This window comes from Neofelis nebulosa, chromosome 2, assembly GCF_028018385.1.
Source record: "Neofelis nebulosa isolate mNeoNeb1 chromosome 2, mNeoNeb1.pri, whole genome shotgun sequence".
Lineage (NCBI taxonomy): Eukaryota > Metazoa > Chordata > Mammalia > Carnivora > Felidae > Neofelis > Neofelis nebulosa.
In genome coordinates this window covers 14,475,082-14,494,344 of record NC_080783.1, presented here as the reverse complement: position 1 = coordinate 14,494,344, position 19,263 = coordinate 14,475,082, and the positions used below count along the sequence as shown (strand labels likewise).

Sequence of the window (19,263 nt, the reverse complement as noted above, 5' to 3'; positions counted from 1 at the left end):
CACGGCCACAGCGTCCTCGCTGACTGTCCTCCGGCTCTGCCCATTCTGCCTCCGTCTCCCCCATGGGCTCCGAGCCCTCTGATTTCCCCTCCTGCTATTCCCAGGGAATGTGACCTTGGCCCTCGGCTCTTCTCAACCCACCTGTTGGAGCCGCCCGGCCACTGTTAGCAGTTTCCGCTGACACCTATGTTCAGAGAACTCCCAATTCCAGACCAAACCCTTGAGGTTCAGGCCCACGGACCCAACTGTCAAAATGGACCTCATCAACTTCCCCTCTGTATCAGCATCTTTTCTTAGAGGGCAGCTGACCGCTCACCACCACCATCCTGGCTAAAAACCTGGAAGCCATTTTCACACAGCTCTCTGTTAAGCACCCACATCCCACCAGACATCAAGCCTGCTGCCCAGACAGTTCTCGAAGCCATCACCTCTTCTCCAGCACTGCCCCCAGTGTTTCGCAGTCTCACGTCGGGGTCCTGAAGTAGCCTCTTAGCCGGGCCGGCTCAGTTTCACCCTTGTCCCCCCGAACTCCACATACAGGCACGCTAAGCTCACAAAAATAGAAACCTGATGAGTCTATGCTCCCCGGCTTACTGCTCTTCAATGGCTCCCCTTCGTGCAGTGATGACCTAATGTACTTGACCCTGAGGTTCGCTGTCGAGAGAGGTCACTGAGAGGACATGACCACCAGCTGGCCCGTGAACTGGGGCCCTGGCAATCAGCAGTCAGAGGCCCCTCACCCTTTTCTCTGGTCTCTGGTAAGCGTGTGTCACTTGTCCTCCCCTGTTCCCAGAGGCTGTCCCAAGGACACAGCCTTGATGGCAACGTGCTGTTGGGACCATCTGGACAGTATACGTGACTGAACCCAGTGAAGGCCACTATTTAAAACTTTTAAGATTCGGGGTGGGGGGGGGGGCAGAGACTTCCTCATCTTGCAGCCATTCAAGACAAGCCTTGTACGTAGCCCCCTGGCTTCTTAAACCTGCTCCCCACCGCTCTGGAATGGCTCACCTCTTTCTTCGATCTCTCCCTACCTTCTGCTCATTCTCTCCCCAGGTGAACACAGCCATTCTTACAGCTGAAAAAAAAAACCACCCTCGATGCTGAGGACTACAGCCGAGGCTCCCAATGGGCTCCAGGCTTGCATATCTGATGCTAACTTGGCATGGGCGGCCACTGCTTATCCCCCTGGTCTCTCAACTGTACGGCTGGGTTCCTCGTTGTCCTCTCTCCCTCCAAATGTCCCCTCCCCACACGCCCCCAAGCCTTTGTCTTCTCAGTAAATGATACCACTGTGTACCCAGTGACTCGAGCCAGAAACCTGGCTATCACCAGCCTCCTCCTCTTATTCCCCTCCCCACAACCAACCTTTCCCAGACACACCTCAAATCCACCCACTTCTGTCCACTGTCCCCGTCAGCGTCCTCTCTCCCAGGGTCACAGCCTGACCATCCAGCGTCCATTCCTGCTGCCCCCAAACTGATCCATTCTCCACCAAGCAGCCACAGGGATCATTTGAGCGCATAAATGATATCCTGTCACTTGCCTGCTGAAAGCCCCGCAGAGCTTCCCACAGAGTCTACAACAAAACTTAAAACTTTATCCAGACCCACCAGGCCCGACACGACCTGGCCTCAGACTGCTTCTCCCATCGCCCCCCAGCCCCTCCCTGGTGCTGAGCATATTGTTATCACACCCAAGGATGAAATCATGGATGTTCTCACTTGCTCCAAGGTGGTGTCAAAAATATCAATCCAGCAAGCTAAACCCAGAGCAAACAGAAGGAAGAAAATAATAAAATTAGAGTTGAAATAAATAAACGGACAATAGGAAAAACAAAAGAAAAACAAAAACAAAACACTGAAACCAAAACCGGTTCTTTGAAAAGATCAAGGAAATGGACACCCATTCAGCTGGAGCCAGGAAGAAACAGCGAGGACTCCAACCACTAAATCCAGCAACGGAAGGGGGACACGACTGCCAGCCTTGCAGAAGAAGCACAAAGGCTCGTGAAGGGCTGCTATGCCCACGTGACAGAATCCCATTCCACCATAAAAGGAATGAGCGCTAATTCAAACCGCAACACAGATGAACCTTGGAAACATGCTGAGTGAAAGAAGCCAGACACGAAAGGCAACGCATCCTATGTGACTGTTTACATAAAATGTCTAAAACAGGCAAATCTCTGCACTGAAAGCAGATTTGTGATTACCAGGAGCTGGGAGAAGGAGGCGTGGGAGTGACTGCTAACGGGTACGGGTTTCTTTGGTGGGGGTGGTGAGAATGTTCTGGAATTAGAGAAGGTTAATGGTTGTATAATCTTGTGAATATACTACAAAACCAGTGAATTACATACTTTAAACTGGTGAAATTTCACGCGAATTATACCTCCATTAAGAAAATACACATACATACACCCACGCAATTAGAATCATAAAAATACCTACCATCTATACTAACTTGAAATTTTGAATATCTAGCCCTTTGCCACAGGTAGTTTGACAAGCGCTGCCTTAAACGGTCATATGAGCTGTTGGCTCAATGACCAGTCACCAACCTTGCCCTCTGTCCCTCTCCACGGTTACATTTACATACACGTGCACGCGTGCGCACACAGGCCGTCATGCCCACCCCCCGCCTGGCCCCCTTCACGGTTCAAGGATGGGGCTGCTGTAGGCCTCACATTCACCTTAGGAAAGCTGTGCTTTGTGGCTTAGGCTGAACACCAAACTATCAATCATGAAAACATTCTGAGCTCCGTGACTAGTTTAAAAATAAGCACTAATTAAAATTAATCCATTTTTAGGCCTAATACCCATACTGAAGTAAAAAAATCTTTGATGCCAAACAATCAGGCATCCATCGTTCTTTATTCCAACTGTCCAACGGGCATGAACGCTGGGGGGGGGGGGGGGGGCGGTCAATGTAACGCATGCACTCTGGAAGCAACCTACCATGACGGCTCCATTATCCTGGCCCACAAATATCCGTCTGCTGTCGTGATGGTAAGCCATAGCAGAGCAAGGAGCTGCCAGAAAGACAAAGACCATATTAAAAGCAAAGCTACGCATTCTAAGTCATTGTTCAGAACACGTTATTTAAAAAGCATACATGATTTAGGTTTAAAAAAGAGGGCAAGAATGTTCTGTAGAAAATAACGATGTAAACGGAAAAGTTAATGGTTATTAACCATTACTGAAGTTCCTATCGAAGTTCTTTCTGCTGCTGCAGTTTAAAATTCCAACTCAGGGGCGCCTGGGTGGCTCAGTCGGTTGAGCGGCCGGCTTCGGCTCAGGTCATGACCTCACAGTCCGTGAGTTCGAGCCCCGCGTCGGGCTCTGTGCTGACCGCTCAGAGCCTGGAGCATGTTTCAGATTCTGTGTCTCCCTCTCTCTGCCCCTCTGTCTCTGTCTCTGTTCATGCTCTGTCTCTGTCTCAAAAATAAATAAACGTTAAAAAAAATTTTTTTTAAATAAAAAAATAAAATTCCAACTCAAAAAAATCTCCTCAATTGTTTTTGCATCTCTGAACGGAGCAAGCAGGCATGCAGATTCATCTGGCTGGAATGCCCACCTGTAGGCTACGGAGTCTGCAGACTGGTGCTCGGTGCTCAGTGCTCAGAGTGAGAAGTCTGTTCCCTAAACTCAGCAGGCCGTCCTGCCCCACCCCCCTTCCCCATCACAGGTAACAGAGTGGCTGGAATCATGGAAAAGGGGTTCCCAGCCCCAGAATTCCGATTCCACAGCATATGTGAGCCAAGTTAGGAAAGCCACTTTGGGATTGTGTTTTCTCTTCCGATGGTCAAAAAAAAAAAAAAAAAAAAAAAGCCGGGGAGGGGGGTCCCTTTGCGATGACACACACAGCCTCAGTTTGGAGTACTGCAGTGGTAAGGTGCACAGTGGTGTTATGTGACTGGGCTAGCACCTGCTTCTTCTCACATCCACAGCCCTTTCCAGGTTCTACCTATCTGTCTTCCTTCTTTCCTTCCTTCCTCCCTCCCTCCCTTCCTCCCTTCTCCCTTCCTTCTCATTCCAGAGAATGAGTCACAGAGAGGAGAAACTCCAAATCATCTCCTTCTGCTAAAAATCAGAATTAAAATGATTTGTGAAATGGAACACTTGAAATGTTTGGGTTCGCTGCAGCCTAAAGAATTTCAATTGACCATGCGAGAACCACCGTGAGGGAATACGTACCATGAAACAAACCTGAGCTTACTTTGAGGTAACCCTTCTTACAAAAAAGTAAAAGAAAAAAAACCTTATCAATGGCATTACCATTTGAAAATGGTTTAATTTAAGGTTCTCTCTCTAGAAAGGGCTGACATTTTCCACTGAAGGACAAAAGTAAACTCGAACACTGGACTGCACCTGAAGGCAAAGACATAGATAGCTGCATGATGAGATGATGGAAAGAGGCTTTTTCAAGCCCAGAGAACTACCCAGCTGGAAGGCAGGTGTTACCGCAGTGTGCACACAGACTGAAGTCCGTACCCCTCATCCACCACACTGAACTGGGGGACTAGAAAGAAGGACCAAGTTTAGGGCCACCTGGGTGGCTCAGTCAGCTGGGCATCCGACTCTTGGTTTCGAATCAGGTCACGATCTTGTGGTTTCGTGAGCAAGAGCCCCACATCAGGCCCTGTGCTGGCAGCGTGGGGCCAGCTTGGGATTCTCTCTCTCCCTCTCTCTCTGCCAGTCCCCAACTCATGCTGTGCCTGTCTCTCTCAGACAAATAAAAGTTTTATTTATTTATTTATTTATTTATTTATTTTTCAACGTTTTTTATTTATTTTGGGGACAGAGAGAGACAGAGCATGAACGGGGGAGGGGCAGAGAGGGAGGGAGACACAGAATCGGAAACAGGCTCCAGGCTCCGAGCCATCGGCCCAGAGCCCGACACGGGGCTCGAACTCACGGACCGCGAGATCGTGACCTGGCTGAAGTCGGACGCTTAACCGACTGCGCCACCCAGGCGCCCTCAAATAAAAGTTTTTAAAAAATTAAAAAAAAAAAAAAGAACAATCGAGTTTAAGAATTATAACCCCAAAGGTATATGTATCTTAGTGTAATGTACCGTAAAACCTTGGTTTGCGAGCATAATTCATTCTGGAAACGTGCTTGTAATCCAAAGCACTCAGATATCAAAGCGAATTTCAAGAACCATCGGCTCAGTTGTGATGTGATATCTGGCATCACCTACTGCTTGTACTGCAAGATATCGCTTGTTTATCAAGTTAAAATTCATGAGATGTGGCGCCTGGGTGGCTCAGTCGGCTGAGTGTCCGACTTCGGCTCAGGTCATGATCTCAGGGCTTGTGAGTTCGAGCCTCATGTCGGGCTCTGTGCTGACAGCTCAGAGCCTGGAGCCTGTTTCGGATTCTGTGTCTCCCTCTCTCTCTGCCCCTCCCCTGCTTGCTCTCTCTCTCTCTCTCTCTCTCTCTCTCTCTCTCTCTCTCTCTCAAAAATAAGTAAACATTAAAAAACAATTTTAAAAACTCATGAGAAATGTTTGCTCATCTTACAGAACACTCACAGAACAAGGTATCTGCAATCCAAGGTTTCACTGTGCTCTTCAATAACCATCATAAAATTATCTTTGGCAAACCAAACACGCGTTGATGATTTCAGATTCACTGTTGTCATTTTTGCTTACTTCTAGGTTGGAACAAAATCTTAACACTTTAGTTTTAAGCTTCTTTCGATTCTTTTTATGTCCAACCCCCCCATAACAAATTGTCCATAAATATGTAAAATCCTCCCTCGTGTAAAATTTACAACGTGCTGAGTAGTTTTATGAGGCTAGAGAATTCTCACATTTAAAAAAGGAAGAAAAAAAGCTTCCCTAACTTATTTGTTTGGCATCTAAAGATGTCCTGGCTTTTTTCTTTTTTAATTTTTTTTCAAGTTTTATTTTTGAGAGAGACACAGAGAGACAGAGAGAGACAGAGAGAGAGAGAGAGAGAGAGAGAGAGAGAGAAAGTGAGCAGGGGAGGGGCAGAGAGAGAGGGAGACACAGAATCCGAAACAGGCTCCAGGCTCTGAGCTGTCAGCACAGAGCCAACGCAGGGCTCAAACTCACGAACCATGAGATCATGACCTGAGCTGAAGTGGAACGCTTAACCGACTGAGCCACCCAGGCGCCCCTGTCCTGGCTTTTTTCTAGAAGGGAAGGTTCTAGTGAGATAAGCAATTAAAAAAAAAATAAAGTTTGGATATTCACACGGTTTTATAAACACGCAAAACACATACATCTTTAACTCAGTGGCCTTTTAAAAAGGCATCACTGCCATCCAAACTCATATGCTTCCAACTCTAGTTTTGTAAATAAAGGTGTTTTTGGGTTTTCCCTTCATTTATGCATTGTTTATGGTTGCTTTCATGCCACAGCGGCAGAGCTGAGCAGCTGCCACAGAGGCTGTGTGGCCTTCAATGTCTGGATGTTAGCTGGCCGGCCCTTTGCAGGAAAAGTCAGTGCCCACCCCGTGACTGCGGTGGGTGGCATCGCTCTGGAGCCAGACGGCAGGGACGGGAATCCCAACCACAAGCCACGGGCTTAACCCCTCTGGCATCGGTTCCCTCGCTGACCAAACGGTGAAAAGACCCCCTCCCTTGCAGAGCTGTGTGATTTCACAGAAAGGTCCTACCCAAAAAAATGAGGCACGAGTCACCTGGTAGATGTGGACACGAGGAGGGACCGTTTTCCCCTTGGCTAGAGCAGATTCTGAAAGTCCCTTTTGCTCGGTGAGGTAAAGTGACAGAGCGACTCGAGTGCACAGAGCGGCACGCTAAGGGGCGGCTTCCTTCACTCTGTCAGGCCCCAAGAAAGAGTTTCAACTGGTGGATGGCCTCTCGCGCGTCCTCGACCAGACAACCCGCAGACGGTGTTCAGAACCAACTGCCACTTGTCACATTTTGAAACCCGTTTGGGAACAAAAGTCATCGCGAAACAGTCATGTCTCAGCATTCATTCGCCCTGTTTTCTGCCGGCGGTGTTCTCACAGTTTCACCAGGGATGCAGTTCCAGATGGAGCACAACACAGAAGCATCCGGAAGCACCAAGCTGAATGTGTTTGGGTGCAAACATGGGGGTGGCAGCCACCGACAACGGAGAGGCTGGGCCTGTTCTCTCCAGTTGTCACTGCTCTTTCCAGCCGCAGCATTCTGGGAGCTACTTTCCAGGGGGGACACTTAAGCCAGGTTAGCAAGGGATGGCAACAGAGAGAGCCCACGCCACGGGCCCGAGACCTAAAAGCCAAGAAAGAGTGCACACTTCCACTGCCAGGTTTGGGGAGAGAAATTACAAAGCTGTACTAAATATCTGGGATACACACAAACCGAGGAGTAAGTGAGCAAAATACAGGACAAAGTCTCTATTCCAAGGAGCACGAACGATTCCAAGGTTGAGGACTCGGGGACGTGAAGCTGTGCCCAAAATGTGAAGTGCAGGTGTGGGGGAGAGGAGGGGACGGGAGGGAGGAATAAGAGTGGCAGCATTAACAAGACTGTCCACGAGGATGACAAATGTTCCCCGGCACTGGCAGGACCTCCTCGGGCTGTGGCTACTGCCGGCCGTCAGGGCCATCACTGGGCCACTGCAGGTGAGGAGTTACCCATCTGAGAGACGCCTCTACCCTGCTCCAACACCCCCCCCCCCAAGAAAATTTCCCAGACGGGCTCCATGAGTACATCTGCCAAGCCATCGGTCATCACCGCTGAGAGGGGACAGGCAAGGTGACGCACGCTCCCTATGTGTGCGGACGCGGGCAACAGTCAGTCCATAGTCCTCAATTATGATTAGCTTTTCGCGGAGTCTTCTAAGGTGCTACGTCTCATAAAGTCTTATGGTTCCTTTTGTAATGGTTATCTTTGTCCCGGTATCTTCGCTTTCAGTGACTAACCACCAAGACAGAGGAGGTGCGCAGCCTGCCCAAGCTGTCCCGGGCAGGCAGAAAAAAGGAAACTCCTGACGGACTACTAATTGTTTCTGAGCACGACTGCAGGACCCGAATGCACGCGCGCACACACACACACACACACACTGCAAGAGACGTACAAAGGAGGAAGCGCAGCCAAGGAAAGAGGCCCTCGGAAGGATGACCCCGACTGATTACTCGGAATCGGTGTCTAACACGCCCCACTGGCTCTGGGCTAACTCTTAAGCTGTGAACGCAGTCAACAGCGTGTGCAGCGAGTGGCAAGGACCTTACAGCGGTGTTCAGACGTAACACAGCATCAAGCAGGCCCCAAAGCCTTTTTTCTTTTCCTAGGGGGTCCTCTGAATACTGGAACCCTTAACCGAGGAAAATGCCTCATTAAGGAATTAGCAACTGAGGATGGCTTCTATGTGGCCGTTTGGGACGGCAGGATCCAAGCCCAGCTTGGGCCCGGGTGGCACCCAGGCCTCTGCTGCGGGGCATCCTTTTCAAGAAAGGATGAAGAGAAGGAGTGGGGGGGGGGAAGGAAGGCAGTGCTGCTGACATCTGCACAAAGGGCTGGAACTTAAGTGTAATTTTAAGTCACTGCATCCCAGGGCGATTTCAAAATCCCAGTGCAAAGGCTTTACCTTCTAGATTGAGTTTTTGAACACATTTAACTCCTGAGAAAGTTCTCTGCGTAGAAAGGGTTGTACTTTAGACCCAATCTCTCAGTAGTACCGGAAGTTTGTGAAAAGACCAGGCCGGAGGCTGGTTATGAAGGCAGGGGGGTGCACAGAGCTCGTTTTTAGTGTCAGGATCAGCTATTACCAAGTACACGGTCACTAATAATGCAAGTTGGCAAAATAAAAACAGGAAAACCTGGGGGTGGCGGGCATGCCCTTCCCCCCACCTCTCCTTTCTTTTTTCAGTTTTGCTCAACTCAGCTTCAGTTAAGCCAGCAGACCCAACTTCCTTTGCAAAAGAAAAGAAGTCTTCCCGCGATTTAACATAGTCTGTTGGGGTATGAGGCAACTAAGAAATTCATTTTGAAATCTAGTAGCACTGTTTAAAAAATTTTTTTAATGTTTATATATTTTGAGAAAGGGGGGGGAGTGAGGGAGGGGGAGGGGGAGAAGGAGAGGAGGATCCCAAGCAGGCTCTGTGCCATCAGCGCAAGCCTGATATGGGGCATTAACTGTGAGATCGTGACCTGAGCTGAGATCAAGCGTTAGGTGCTTCAGCGACTGAGCCACCCAGGGGCCCCTAGTAGTACCTTTTAATCAGGCATTTTGAAATTTGATTCATCGGGGGCGCCTGGATGGCTCAATTGGTTGAGCGTCAAACTCCCGCGTTCGGCTCAGGTCATGATCCTAGGGTCATGGATGGAGCTCCGCACTGGGCATGGAGCCCACTTAAGGTGCTCTCCCTCTCTTTTCCCCCTCCCCCCACCCCCCCATTCCCTGGCACGCTCTCTCCCTCTCAAAAATAAAAATTATATTTGAAATTTGAATCATCAAAGCATTAGACACACTTTTCTTGCTCTCAAAAAAATAAGTATTTGAAATATGAATCATCAAAGGCATTAGACACACTTTCCTCAAGTGGAACAGCTCAGCTACTCACAGGCCATTGTGTGGTAAATGCTGGGCCAGTACTGACCGCTGTCTCTTTTCAGCCATACTCGAATGGTTCTGTGGAGAAAAGAACGAAAGAGTACTTTTTAGTAATTTTATCTTCTTTTGTGCTCCAGGGAAATGTAATTATTTATTTTATTTTCAGTAGTATTTCCCAAATGACCTCATAAGGTTAATCAGGTGGACAAACTAGAGAAATACACCAGGACCCACAAGTACAGCACATAGTACATTATATGTAGTCCATACACTATTCACACACACACACACACACACACACACACACACACACACACACGTGATCTACAGTTACATATATATGACCACATATGGCAAGTTACGTAGTAGCTCACAGTCAGGATTTCAAGTGAGTTTAATAATACATAAAATCTCATTATATGAGGATACACCAAGAAAACGGGAGAACTATGCACTGCTTTTCTTAGTAAAAAACAAACTGTGCAAATTTGGTTGCTTGCCATCTGGGCCAAATGAGGACAGCAGAAGATACAGAGGGAACGACAATGCTTCTGGAGAAGCGGGACAGATGCGCATGGGAAGCAGAGCCCACAGCAGTGCTCATTTCTGATAAGTCCCAGCCTTCCTGCCCCCGGGGGGGAAATCACCCCACACCAGGTCTCTGGGCCTCTCCTTTCATCAGAACACACACAGGGAGATGAGGAAATCCTGTACACAGGCAGGAAAATGACAAATGACCAGAATAGCCAAAGATTGGTATTTTGGCTCATGTCAGAAGAACAATAAGGAACACTAAGACCCTTCCTCCTCCACTCACAGAACCTCCTCCAAGCTCCAGGCCTCTTCCTCTTCAGAACCCCTGGGACACTCGTGCCTCCTCCGGCACAGGCACGCTCTGCCTCTGCAGTGAGTCCCAGCCATCCCACTGTCCCTTCCTGTGAGCTCTGTCCGAATCCCTCTCCTATTTCTAACAGCAGCACCGACTCTGGCACACAGCTGGCACTCATTAAATGTTTTCACCTTAAACTAAAATACAGAAGGCTAAATGTTGACACGACGGGTCTCCATCTTGTTTGAAGTTCAAGGCAAGTACGACTGGTCTATGAGGATAAAAATCAGAACAGTGTTGCTTCTTGGGGAGGAAGATAGAATGTAAAGGGACACACAGGAACTTTCAGGGCAATGGCAGGGCTCTGGGGAGTTGGTTACACGAGTGTATGAATTTGTCAGGACTTGTCCAGCTGCAATTAAGATCTGTACAGATTCCTGCGTGTGATTAGATCACAATAAAGGAAGACTTAGACGTTGACCTTCACTCATCCAAATAAATAAGATGACCCAGTAGCACAGTGGGCAAATGACTACTTTGTAGAAGAGCTGAACACAGGCCTCGGGGTAGGAACAGCCATGTGTACAACATGCCCTGTCTTCCGGCCACTGCCAACTGGTCACAATGGAACCTTTGCCAACCTTCTCCACATCCCGCCCCTGATCACAACTGGCTAGACCAGAAATGGGCGTCTGACCCTAGCTGAACCAATCAGCTCCTCCCTTGGGAAATCAGAAACAAGGAGTGAGAAAAACAGATCACTGTCTCCAGTAGTTGAAATGGCTGTTTCCGGTCATATGTTTTGCGATTTGGATTGCAGAATGTATGAAGTCAACTTATTAAAAGGAGAAACGAGCTGCAGACGGTCCAGGTGAAAGTCCCTCATGCCCAAAGCAGAGCTATTTCCCGAGACTGGGGTTTTGCGAGGCAGACACCCCAGCATCCTTACCAGAAACACCCTCATCAAGCAGCCTAAGTCAGTCTGACTTATTTCTGTTGTTTGCAATCAAGCAAGTACCATATACCGTGTCTGAAGAGACACCAAGAAGAATATCAAACACCGTCTGTTCAGCTGAGCACCATTAAACGAGGTTCACAAGGCAAGATAACCAGGCAGACTTTCTTTTGAGGTACCTGTATTGTGAAAAGAAGCTCTAAAGTGTCCAAGTTCACATCCAAAATTAAAAGAGAGGGGAGAACAGACTAAAGCATGTAGAAACAGACCTTTAATTTTTACAGTTTGTAATTCCACATGTTAAACCAAAATTTAACACTCTTCAAGGTAACATTTAGGCTTCTCTGTTACGGGGTCCTTGGTTGCTGTTCATGATTACCCGACCTTCTTCTTTCCCAAACCTCAGAAGTTAAAAATTTTTCATAATACAGACCTTTGTAGTTTGGAGCCATTTAAATCAAGTTATGAAAAATAGCTAATGGCATAGAAAGTGTTCACGTTATAATGTTAAGTGAAAGCCCTCTACAAAACCAATAACGGCAGTATGACACCAATTTTGTTGGAAGATACCATCTGATCAAACCTCTAGATTCAACTACCAATTTACAGGAAATACAGAGGAACATAAACACCACCCCACGGGTGCATTCAGCAAAACTCAAGACCACAGGCAAGGCTACAGACAATGACCCAGTTCCTTCTACAAATAATTTGCATGGGGAAAAAAATAGAGATAGAGGATCAGGCTATAATTAAAGCGGTTTTAAGAGATATATCTAGGGGCACCTGGGTGGCTCAGTTGGTTAAGCGTCCGACTTCAGCTCAGGTCGCGATCTCACGGTCCGTGAGTTCGAGCCCCGCGTCGGGCTCTGGGCTGATGGCTCGGAGCCTGGAGCCTGCTTCCGATTCTGTGTCTCCCTCTCTCTCTGCCCCTCCCCCGTTCATGCTCTGCCTCTGTCTCAAAAATAAATAAATGTTAAAAAAAAAAAAAAAAAAAGATATATCTAGCAATCCCAATGCATAGACCTATCTGGATCCTCGCTCAAACTGTTAAACACACGTGTATTGTCGTGAAACTGAAAATCTGAACACTGACTAGATATTTGACGGTATTAAAATACCATTCATTTCTTTAGGTATAATAATGGTGTTGCAGATTTTTGCTTATTTGCTTTTTTAAGAAGTAAGCAGTGATTCCAAAATGTGATGCTGGCCCTTGCTCTCTGTTATCGGTACACCCACCACAGTCTGGCTTCGTCAGCTCCTCTCATCACCTGGTGGGTTCTTCCCTCCGACACGGTGGGCCCGCCCCGGGGCAGGTGGACCAGAGGCTGCAACTCCCAAGGAGCCACGCATTCCGTTGCCCCGTGCTGAGAGCCCACCAGCAGTTGGCGGTCTCAAATCAGGGGTCCGTGTGACACTTAGTGCCTACGACTTCCCAACCCAGACCTCTATCCCAACGAGCTGCCGTCCTCAAGGGCCCCAAGTACCCCGAGCTCCAGTTAGGCCCTCAGCCCTCCACCCTCGCCACTCTACCAAGAACTTCCCTCTCCAGACAGTCTATCTGGGCATACCGCAGCACAGGTGCCATCTCAGCATGACACAGCCTGTCACTCACTACAGAAGGCTTTACGGATACATTTCATTACTTACGTTCAACGTGAGGGATGAAGCCAAAGGAGCTGTAAGAAGTTAAAGGCCAACTCCTTGAGAAGCCTTAAATCTACCCAGGGTCCTACTCCAGTTCCAAAGACAGGATATAGGAAAAGGCAAGGCACCGGGAGATCAGAGTCGCACAGCACCCCGTCAAGTTCACAGGCCTTCATTCACGCGGATCACAAAGGGGTTAAACCTGCCAGGTTTTTTAAGGGCCTAAAGAAGAACAGAGTACAGACACATTCTAAAACCCTTCAAATCAACTCCAAAAGTTGTGGGTCATAGACACACTGGCATCTCAAAGAAGGAAGGACTCAGTGCCACAGGCTCTTCCTTGGGTCCTCTCGTGAGAAGAGCGATACTCAAAGGCAGAAAAGGCGGCCGGAGAAGGGGAAACCCTAAAGGTTATCTCTTCCAGCCAATCATCTAACCTGGAAAGGTCTAATTTTAAGTCTGCAAAGCTCAGAATGATATTCAAAATAGCCCAAGGTCAAAATGGAACCTACCTAGACACCAGCATTTTTTGAAACGCAGTATCATTTCCCTTGGAGGACAAACGTTAGCACTGTACTTTGGCTTGCACCCAGCTGACACACTGGGAAACTGGCAAGACTTAAATGATCTCATGGGATGTTTCGGTTGAAAATCGATCATATCCGGGGTGTGAGAAGCCCATCCTTTCTTGGGAATCAAGTTCCACAATCGGCACTTGACCTTGACAAGGTCTCTTTGTAGTCACACCTTCTATCTGGAACCCTGCCTCTTCTCTTTTCAAGCCAATCTCTTTCCCTTCCTTCCACAACAACGCTAAAATCTCTCACTTCCAAGATGAAATCAAGACAGTGCTAGGTTTAACCCCTAACACTCCCGCACTCCCAAGAACCTATGCATTAAACAAAGTTGTATAACTTCTACTAAATAATATAGGAATGTGTTTTGTATGGTGTTTAGAATAGGTCTCATTTGGTTTAAAGAATGACTGCAAAAACAGGCTTAAGTTGGGCTGTTTATTAAAAAAGTCAACAAATGGGGCACGTGGATGGCTCAGTCAGTTAAGCGAACGACTTCAGCTCAGGTCACGATCTCACAGCCCATGGGTTCAAGCCCTGTGTCGGGCTCTGCGCTGACAGCTCAGAACCTGGAGCCTGCTTTGGATTCTGTGTGTCCCTCTCTCTCTCTGCCCCTCCCCCACTCGTACTCTGCCCCCCTCTCTCTCAAAAGTAAATAAAACATTAAAAAAAAATTTAGGGGCGCCTGGGTGGCTCAGTCGGTTGGGCGTCCGACTTCAGCTCGGGTCATGATCTCATCGTCTGTGAGTTCGAACCCCGCGTCGGGCTCTGTGCTGACAGCCCGGAGCCTGGAGCCTGCTTCGGATTCTCTATCTCCCTCTCTCTCTGCCCCTCCCCTGCTCATGCTCTGTCTCTGTCTCAAAAATAAATAAAAATATTTAAAAAAATTTTTTTAATTAAAAAAAAGTCAACAAATTCCACAGGCCGAGAACATTTACTATTAAATAAATTGGGGGGAAAATCTGTTCAATAAGTTCTAAGCAACACAATACAGTTTGTGACATTTATAGGAGAAAACTATTAAAAACTCCAGGATGTTATTAAGAGACCATATAATCACAGAGTATCAAGATCAGATGGTTTTATTTCTACAAAACCACAATATTGCCTGCCTAGATGAATGTCTAAGCTGCTTTCTCTACTGAGTTAAGATACAACAGCTTAACTTTTCCTTTAATATTTTGACAAGTTTACACCCACGCACCTCAACTCATTTTCTGTTTTGCTTGCTGCTTATTCTAGCCATTTTTCTAGAGGATGGATTTTCTTTGAGATTCCAAGACCATGTCAATCTGAAAAAAAAAAAGTCTTGCCTTACAACCGAAATCTTAGAAACTGGTTGATCTTTGCGAGGCTCTATTTTTAAGCTATTTTAAAACAATAGCTTGATAGTTTTCCGAAAGGTACTTAGAAAGGAAATGTGTCATTTCTTTCAGGGTCTGCATACAATTTTTTTCAGGCTTCTCCCCGCTAAGATTACCTACCTCTACCTCCTCCGGCCTCCTAGTTAGGGAAGCCGGGACTTCCGTACAACTGCAGCATTTTCTGCGCGTAGATGAGAAAAGGTATTTCTATGTGAGACGGTAACGTTACATACGCATCGCCACGCTGCCTGCATGCCGCTACCCATGCCTTATTTGTCCGCCGGTCTTCAGCAAGGTGGATGGTCCGCTTATTTTCTAGACAAACGAAAAGCCAACGCTGGCCTGTACTTTCTTGTTTTAAAGGTTTCGAACTGAAACGTGTTTAAAAATGCGGGGGTGAGCAAACGGACAACTGAAAACAATAATAAAATGCCATTGCTAGGGTTCTCATAATTTTGTGTCAGCACCGCAAATCAGAACCAGCTCTTTGGCAAGAATTCGTTCCATATGGTGAGCAAAAACATTTCCCGCCTAACACTGCTGGTTCTGCTACCAACAGTCATGACAACAACAAAGTGATTGAGACACTCCATGCTTGGCAACCGATTCTGAAGACATCAGTTCATAGGAAAAAAAGAATTATGCATTAAAAAAAGTTACTCTGAGCACTATTCAAAGGAGTAAAAACTGGGGGGGGGGATGTTAAATAATGAAATGGCCTCCAGGCATATTAATTCAACGGCTTACGCAGTCATTACAAATAGTTATGAAAACCATGGGTTCGTGATAAGCTACTTGAATTAACAGGCTGGTGTAGCCGTTAAAAATAGTTGCCAAGACCATGAATCCATGAGAAAAGGTTTATGAAATGTTAGTTGTTTTTTTTTAAAGCATAATGTAAAATGACAGAGCTAACTTCCGTAACCGGGCTGAGCAGGACCGGTAGGAGAGGAGAAGGAACGCACCTGTGACACAGCCGAGACCTATGGCTCCTTGTTGGGGTGGGGGGTGGTCCTGGAGCCCTGACATCCAGAGAACTGCGGGGTCCCCCACCTCCAATCAATAAGAAGAACAAGCCAACAATCAAACAAGGAGGAGGTATCTTGTGTGACGTCAAGACAGCCATCTAAATGTGAAGACTTTTCACTCGGCAAGAATGTGTCTGTCAAATCATTCCCAACAAGCACAAACCAGGCGGAGGGGTAAAACAGGCCTCAGATTAGAAGCTCCAGTGCCAAGGGCGGGCACTAGAATCAGAGCAATCTCCAGCAGGGTGCAGACCCTTCTCTTTCTTTCGTAAGGCAGATCCTAAGAGGCTCTGGTCATCCCTCACGGGAGGTTCTCCCTCAGAGATTCGTACTGTCCTCAACAGGAACTCACGCCACGGGTGAGGGCCTGACGTCTGGAGCGTGTCATGCCCCCACGGGGTCTAGTCAAGGATCTGATGCATCCAGGAGGCCAGTGCAGAGGGTCAAGGATGCCCAGAGCTCATAAGGAGACTCGGACTGGGACACAGGGTTAGAGACACTGGGCGAACAGAGAATGTCACGCCCCGGGAGCGGTGAGCAGGGGGCACAGCCCCACAAAGAAATCAGATGCAGAAAGGCAGAGAAGAGAAGACACCCAAAGGCCCGGGGGCACCGGGCCTGAAAGAGACATGGCAATAAAAAACCATGCCTCCTGATCAACACGTGGCCCTGCCTGACCTCTTCTAAGTTCACAGTAGTGAACTGTAGCGGCAGACAAAGCTGCTTCCTGTATTCTAGACACACATTCGGATTCGAGAAAGACGACGTCAGTCGAGAACGTGATGCCACATCCTCATGGCAAAGATGACAGCCAGGACCTCCATTTTATACTTAGGGAGACGGAAGGAAGGAGAGTCCAGGCCCTAAAATCAAACAAACCAACGTCAATTTCTTTGGCCGTTTTGTCCAATTCCATTGCTCTTATGTCAGAGGATGATGAAAATTCGCATTTCAAAACATTACAAAAGTAATTCAAAGCAAAGAGGCTTTACGTGATAAATAACAAGTAAAACAAGTAAAAAAAAAAAAAAAAAAAGGCTTTTCAGAAAATTCCACATTTTGTGCTCCAAAGCAGTAAGTAACCCCTAAACAATAAGGAAACATGAAGCATTACTTTTTTTCCTCCAAACAAATCCAGACTGTGGAAAAGTCTACATCTAATTTCAAAGCTCTCATTTAGTTCAAAGAAACACTGACTTCTGTGCTAAACAGGAGCAGTATTCTTACAAAGTCTCTCTCGATTAAGACATATTCTGTGTATTTTATTATATACTGTATTTTTACAGTAGAATAAGCTAGAAAGAAAAAATGTTAAGAAAGTCATAAGGAAAATAATTTATAGTTTATACCATAAACTATATGTACCATAAACATGTAAAATAATTTATAATTTATACCATACTATAGAAAATCCACATATAAGTGGCCCTGCACAGTTCAAAGTCATGTTGTTCTGTTCCAGGAAGGGTCAACTGTACTTGCTGTTTTAAGCCACTGAATTTTAAAGTGGTTTGTTTCATAGCAATAACCAAATGATACAATTCTACCTGTTCCACAAATAGAATACCTTTAAGAATACTTAGGATTCTGACCTTAAAAATTAAAAAAAAAAAAATTTGGCATTTACTGAGTACCAAGGATTTAAATGTACTGAATAAACAAATAAGTCCACTTCAACTTTTAATTGAAATACAGGATCTTCACTTTACACAGATGTTAATTTGAATCCCAAGAAACTAAAGAAGTTACTGTAAAAGCTAAATGAAGTTATTTCTCTTAATTAAATATCAGTCAATATTGTTCATCCTATTAAGGATCATAATTCTGCATGTTCTTTTACCTTACTATAGCAGATACATGAAACGCAGACTAAAAACCACAAGTCTGGTTAAGAATGAAGTACTTATTCCAGGAAGACTTAGTCTGTGATCTTCTCCAAGATATGCCTGCCTGATGATCAGAATGGGTAAAGAGGCTCCTTTTATCACTTCTGGTCCCTCTGATTCCCTCAAAGAGTGATAAAAAGCAAGTTAAACATATAGTTTAGGAAATCAAGTCGATAAAGCCTCCTCTGCTTAAGCTGGACTAGAGGAGGAAGGCAGACAAAGTCAAAGCATGGTTTTTCCTTGTGAAAAGCACGTATCTCAAACCAGAAGGCATCTTGTGGGAGTGGTGATTAATTTCATTTTTTAACCTGAAACTCCATGAGAACGCACACTTGGATCCAATACATTTTATTTTCCAGTACGATTACCTTGAAAATCATGCCTACCCTTTTGATAAATAGATTCAAAGAGCACACGAGGGCTTTGGCAAAATCACAAGGCCAAATTCTGTCTCGCTTGACCCAGCAGCATTTATAAAACGAGATCTTTTTTGAAAACTCTCAAAAAACACTCTAATCATCCCCAAACAGCTAAATGAAAGCAATTCAACCATCTTTATATTATAAACTGATATACCAGCATTATTCAATTAACCAATTAAACACAAAATACAGACGATGGCATATGTCACAAATTAAGCGCAAGGCCTGATTCTTTTAAACTCTTACAATAGTACGTTTGAGGAAATCTGATTTTCCGGTCACTCGTAAGGCTGCTGATACTATTTCATATCTTGATAAACCACCAAGCATCTCTGTTACCATCAGCAAAGGATATTTTTTCCTACTCTGACTACCTTCAGGGGCTACAGACATAATGGGTAATTCTGGTAGCCTCCATGCTTTCTATAACATGATGTTAGCCTGCAAGAGAAAGAAAAGGATGTGGTCATCAATGCAATCTGCTTTTATCAAATAAAGAGCAGTTTCCTTTCAGCCAAGTCTCTTGAACTCTGCCCTCTTCATTCCTGCCACAGAAAGAAGCTTTTCTCCTTTGGTAACAAAAGGGGAAAACACTAGATTTTTATTGAATTGACCATCTAAACGGAAAGGCAGGGAAATCGGCCTCTTTTCACTGAGGCTAATTAGATTGGCTGAGAAAAATTTAAATTTCCATCTCCTTTTCCAGGGAAGGAATTCAACTGCCCACAATGATGACTCCTGATTTTGTCACAGGAGGGAGGCCCCTTGTGTGGCATCTCCCCGGGCTCCTGAGGGAAGAACGCTTCTCCAGAAGCCAGATGGCTGCTTTTCTGCTTTTCTACCTGCAGGTATTTTCTTTTTCACTTGAGGAACCATTCCTGCTGTTACCTGTTCACTATTAGCATCGAGATGATGTCTTGTGACCTCTGTGCTACCAAGAAGACTAAAAGCCATCAGAACCTCTAGGAACAGGAGCAATCCAGGCAGGATGCAGTCAATTTAGGGGCTGTGCAAAGCTTTCTTAAC

At 46.2% G+C, this 19,263-nt stretch overlaps 1 protein-coding gene across 2 annotated transcripts in view; it reads right to left on the bottom strand.

Annotated features, from left to right (window-relative positions):
* Window positions 1-19,263, bottom strand: part of WDFY1 (WD repeat and FYVE domain containing 1) — a 45,907-nt gene that overhangs the window by 20,285 nt on the left and 6,359 nt on the right. Inside the window, exons 2-4 of one of the 2 annotated variants that reach the window (XM_058703256.1) lie at window positions 14,742-14,829; window positions 9,539-9,606; window positions 2,955-3,028 (exon numbers count right to left, since the gene is read on the bottom strand). In XM_058703256.1, the coding sequence (XP_058559239.1) occupies window positions 2,955-3,028; window positions 9,539-9,545 (81 nt within the window). In that variant the 5' untranslated portion in view covers window positions 9,546-9,606; window positions 14,742-14,829. The remainder of the gene's footprint in view (window positions 1-2,954; window positions 3,029-9,538; window positions 9,607-14,741; window positions 14,830-19,263) is intronic. The other variant, XM_058703246.1, reaches the window with a different exon arrangement.